Here is a 5,573-nt window from a genome sequence, read left to right as displayed (position 1 = left end):
ACTGATGCTCACAGCTTCAGGTAAGTAAACCTTTAACAATAACATTACAAAGCAGAATTAGGATATATGTCACATTCTCTCATTAACTGATGCTTTCTTTGTTCCATTTTCTGTCTTGTTCTGTGAACAGCAGCTGCAGGGCAACAACCATCTCAGTTCTCAGTCAGAGTCGGTGATGAAGTGACTTTGCCTTGTAAAGACGTGACTGATGGTCAGAATAAATGTGACGGAACAACTTGGAGCTTCATCCGTTCAGCGTCAGTGACGCTGTTTGAAGCTGGAAATATTAATTTAACTACACCAGACAGACTGAATGTGACTGTTAACTGTTCTCTGGTCATAAAGAAGGTCAGCATGGAGGATGTTGGTCGTTACACCTGCAGACAGTTAACATCAGGACAAGAAGGACCAAACTCCTCTGTTTATCTGTCTGTTGTTCACTGTGAGTATTTACATGTTTTCTGTTCAAACTATTCTGTTACAACACACTAAAACAGTAGAGTTGTTAAGATTACGTAACTTTTTATGTCTCAACTTCTCCATCTTCACCAGTGACTGAACAGAAGATCAATGATTCGGTCGTCTTAAACTGCTCTGTGGTGGATTATGAAATCCCCAGACACACAGTGGAGTGGCTGTATGAAGGAGAAACATCCTCAGATTCAAAATCATTACCACCCGTCTTTCGTTCTACTGTGATCCTGACGACTTCCCTTCATCAAAACTCAACATTTTTTAGTTCTATAAAATGTAACGTCACAAATATCTCAACTAAAGAAGTTCAGCTGTTCACCTTCAGCCACCAGTCAACAGATCAGGACACAGATCATAAGGCAGATCATAATACAGGTGAGTGCATAATTAACTTATTTTTAAAAGTTAAAATCTGTGCTTCTTCTTGAACTTCTATAGATTACTGTGTTTTCAATAATGGAACATTAATTTAGGTTGTTCCTGTTGTTGTAACAGAGACTCCACACTAAAAAATAATAGATAACCGATTACATAAAATTGGCAAAAATAACAATATAATAAAGAAAATAGGCCTAAAATGATAATTACAAAACATTAACCTCACCAAAATGGTTCTTTTGACTAATCATAAGCAGTTGATATCTTAGCCACTTCTGAAGGCTAAGATCAGCGACGAAGGCTGACTGAGTGGAGGTTTGAACCGACAACCCACAGCTTACACCTTCACCCCACTAATTGAATCTAATTTCAAAAACTAAAAATCCCCAAAAGAACTTTTTTTAAGAATCAAACTTCCACATGAACGTGGATGGAAACTTTCTCTTCACCTTTCTCGATTCCTCAGTTTGAGCACTGATTAACATAAACTCTCTTTCCAGGTTGGACTTGGTGGCATATTGTTGTTCCTGTGGCTTCAGGAGGCGTCTTCATAATCATTCTGGTGTTCATCAAGTGGAAGAAAACTAAAGGTCAGAATATTCACAGATTAATCTTTTAATCATTCTAAGTTTGCATGATTGAGCCATTTTACTGCATCAATATTATCTTACCATAACAGAAGACAATGACGAGCATATACTTAGAACAAAGTGCTTAAAGTGAAGACAAGTTTGTTATGATCCACAGCAGAATAAACTGTTTGAGTGAATCTGAATCTGGTGATTATTAAGGAACAGAACAGATTATTTTTTATTGCACTATGAAGCTGAATTCACCTCCATCATTTTTTCAGGAAGTGAAATCAAGAAGGAAGAAAACACGGTGAGTTTGCATCAACGCTTTTAGGTTTTGCACTACAAATCATCGTCTCTGTAGAAGATCATAGTGATAGTAAACTTGTTAAAGTTTTGGTCCAAGTTAGTAGTTGTAGGATTGACCAGTTCCAGCTGTGATGTGGACAAGTTTCCATATGTTTCTCTAGTAAAGCAACATGCTGGTTGTGTTTATTATTTCCTTGTTTGCAGCTCGTTCTTCCTGCTTGTTTATTGTTCACAACAAATTGCTGAAGATTTTATAACAAGAATAAAGTTCACAATATTAGCATTAATTAATGCACATATACTGACCATGGAATGAATCAAAAACTTATACTCACATGCTGCTTTTTCTATATTTTCAGCAGGAACCGATCTTACAGCCTGAAGAAACAGTTTGGGCTCCAGAAACCAGTGAAGCTGTGGTAAAAACAAACACAGTAAACCAGTTCAGATTGGTGTTTATTCTCATTAAACTGAGTTAAAGTAACTCTTGAATCTTATTTACAGATTAGCTTAAACTCAATAAACTGTGAGTCAGACGACTGTTTTCTGCTTACAGGTTGAACCTGAGGGGCCGGTGTACTACGCCTCAGTCTGCTACGTCAGTAAAGCCAAGGGGAAAGCACAGGTGAGTGATTTATTTTAGTATTCGTCATTTTAAACATAAATCACAATTTTAAAAGTGCTGCCTAATTAATTTACATTATGGCATAAAAATGTTTGGAACAACCCTTTAATGACAGATTGTTCCTTAAACCAGCCACCTTACAGGTGTGTGTCATTACTGGGTATTTGCATTGGGACAGTGTACATATAATAGGTGAAGCAATGAAATGTGAGGACGCAGCTTGTTGCTTGACGTTTGCCTTGAAAATCCAGTTCATTTCATGAGGTGTGAACACACAACAAGACTCTGATGAGGATCAAACAAGTAAACTCTGGTCCGGTTCGATTAAAGTCAACTCTTGAATGCATATGTGGTTGCAGCCAGACTGGAGATCACTGCAAAAGCAGGAAGTTGACTGCAGCACAGGGAATTCTGGGTAAATACAACAAAAACAAAAGTGAGAGTCTACTGCTAGCGAAAGAAATGACTTGTGTTCTTTTACCAAAGACAAAAGAGAAATCCTTCAACCGCTAAAATCTGATGTCACTCCATTTCTGTTTCCATTACATGAAGCAGGAAGTTGAGCTCACTGCCTTCTTCAGAGGTATTTGTGTTTCCCTCAGTGGTTCTTGATGCAGCGCCACCACAGGCGAGGAGGGGAACAGGTTTTTCAACTAGTTTGGATCGTTTGACACAGTGCAGTGTGAAAACATACCACACCAACTGAAAACGTAATAAATGTTATAATTGTGGTCCCCAATCAAACTGAGTCTAATGGACTATCAGGTGTAAAAACACCTTAATTACTCTACCTGCTGATTATGCGCTTGTTTCTAGCAAGTACAGGGACTAAGTGGATCATTTTGTTAGTAAAATCTTAGCAATATTTAGTGATCAGGAGTACTGTCTAACTGCAATATCTGTTTTAAGTCAGTTCTAAACACTGAAATCAAAACAGTAAGGGACAGTGGGTTCATAGTGTGAAGTATTTTAATAATCTTGCCCTGGTTGGCCCTCTGGCTAAATGTTGTTTTCTTGTCTGTTTTTTAGGTTCATTCATCCGTGGACAACTCTTCTCCTGAAGATCCCGGTGCTCAAGAAGCCATCTATGCCGTAGTCAAAAAAACAGAAACGGCTGATGTCACTGAGTGAAACTGTTTTAAAAAAATATTGGTTTTGGTTTTCAAAAAAAGTTTGCTTTAAGCTAATTTTAGCTAAAGAACTAAACCAGAGCTAGTATCAGCATTTTACTAGCCTGGTCATTGCTTTGCAGTACAATTCTACCTGATTCTCATCTCCCTTCACTGTTCAGTCTGGGATTTCTCCCATTGAAGTTGATTCCTCTAGTACAACTTTTACCAGGCCAATCAGTGAACAGAAGGAAAAGTTAGGACCGTTGATGTTGCTTTTCTGCGCTGTTTTATAATTAAGTGTTAGCAGTGGCAGGAACTTAACGAAGCCGTTCAGTCTGTGTTTTCCATGCTTCCAAATACTGAAGTGACAATAACACCCATCATTAAACGCAATCTGTTTTTTCCAAATTATCCAGTTTGCTTTTCCACAAAAGCAAACATTTTTGCGTCATTATAAACATTTCATCCAATAAACGTTTTATTCTGAGTTATGTGGAGGATCACAGAGAGTTTAACCACAGAATTATTATTTATCCTAGTATCTCTGCAGATACTAAGAACCGTTTGTAGAGCCTGAGATGGACTGGCAGCCTGTCCAGGGTGACCCCGCCTCTCACCCAAAATGTTTCGTTGGAGATGGGCAGCAGCACCCCTACTGACACCACTAGGACAAGGGTATAAGAAGATGGATGGATGGATGGATGGATGGATATTTTTCTATAAAAACCCTGGAGCTTTGAGCATTAAGTTTAAGTCATGGTACTTTGCAGATCTTCATTATTTCATCCTATTTATAGATTCTCAGCCATCCAGGATATTCCTCCCAATAATGAAATGGGATTTCCTCCCTTGGACATGTCCAAAAGTCACTAGCTCAAAATATTAATTTTGTTAATATCATGATGATGATGGTGTTTTATTTATTTGTTGTTTTTCTTTTTTGGTCTTAAATTAGAAAGATCAAAGTGAAACTAACTCGGGACTTTCAGACCTGGTTCTCAAAGTGTGATTGGTTGTTGGACTTAATGAGCCCGCCCCCACAGATTCTGATCAAAATGTCTCTCTTGCTCAGAGCTGAAACCCAGGAAGAGCGAGTTGCTGCTCTCAAGTAGAAAGAGTTAATCTAATGCTTGTAATCTTTTCCATCCTGAAATAAATGAAACATTTGTTGGATTGAGTTGGTGACCTATGTCTGTCCATCTAAAGGAACATTTTGTACTTTTTTCTCAGCAAGTGGTTTGCATGCGTGAGCTGAGCTATGAAGCATAATTGCTTAAACCACAGCTAAGCAAGACCAGTGCTGATAACGCAGCTCCCACATTCATGTAGCGTGAACAGAAGAAACCACTTTTCCAACCACACACCTACATCCGCTCACACAAACTTTAATTAAATCTCCCTTAAATTCATGCACAAGGCCAGACAACTCAAAATATTTGATTAATCCAAGCAGGTTGCAAATCTGCAATTTCATTGTTTCTATAATTACCTTTTTAAACTTAAAATGATCAAAGCATAGGAAACTATTGAGACAGTAGAGTCACCACTTCAGAAGAGGAAGTGACCGCTCTCGCAACTCGAGGCCCATCTCCTCTCAGACTTACTGTTCAGTAAACATGACAAGAGATACAGAACAATGGCTGAACAGTGGTGTATAGATAATAATAATAATGTGCAACATAACAGAAGAACAAATTATATACACTTCAATACGAGTGGGAATGTGAGACAAGAGAATATAAAGTTAATCTCACTGGTGCACTTCATGGTTTAGACTTCTTAGTAAACAAGATTTCACATATTACAGACTTCAAAAGCAGAGAGTTAAGTGTGAAAACATTTTTCACCATTAAATAAAAGCAAACATTTATTGAAAGTCTAATACAGCAAAGGACGGAGCAAATATAAAGGAATAGACGTCATAACGAGGAAGTAAGAGCTGAGTAACCACAGAAAGAGCATCGTGTTTACAGAAAGCCACTTTTCAGATCCATCTGTTGATATCAAACAGGAAACTGTTACCTTCTGACTGACTCATAACCCTGTAAGTTCTGCACATACGATTACTTTATTCTAGCTGTTAATAAACGAATGTACAAAGTT

The 5,573-nt window shown here is 37.9% G+C and overlaps 1 protein-coding gene across 1 annotated transcript; it reads left to right on the top strand.

Annotated features, from left to right (window-relative positions):
- Positions 1 to 110: 110 nt before the first annotated feature.
- Positions 111 to 4,456, top strand: LOC106948359 (uncharacterized). Its single transcript, XM_015033974.1, has 7 exons — positions 111 to 442; positions 553 to 849; positions 1,353 to 1,442; positions 1,706 to 1,734; positions 2,093 to 2,152; positions 2,290 to 2,358; positions 3,388 to 4,456. The coding sequence occupies exons 1-7, from the start codon at positions 355 to 357 to the stop codon at positions 3,487 to 3,489; spliced, it is 735 nt and encodes a 244-aa protein (XP_014889460.1). The 5' UTR covers positions 111 to 354; the 3' UTR covers positions 3,490 to 4,456.
- Positions 4,457 to 5,573: the final 1,117 nt, after the last annotated feature.

Source organism: Poecilia latipinna, unplaced genomic scaffold (genome assembly GCF_001443285.1).
Source record: "Poecilia latipinna isolate Pla-1442-1.1 unplaced genomic scaffold, P_latipinna-1.0 Scaffold284, whole genome shotgun sequence".
Classification (NCBI taxonomy): Eukaryota; Metazoa; Chordata; class Actinopteri; order Cyprinodontiformes; family Poeciliidae; genus Poecilia; species Poecilia latipinna.
Note: the sequence above shows the minus strand (reverse complement) of the source record. Positions and strands in the feature narration are given on the sequence as shown.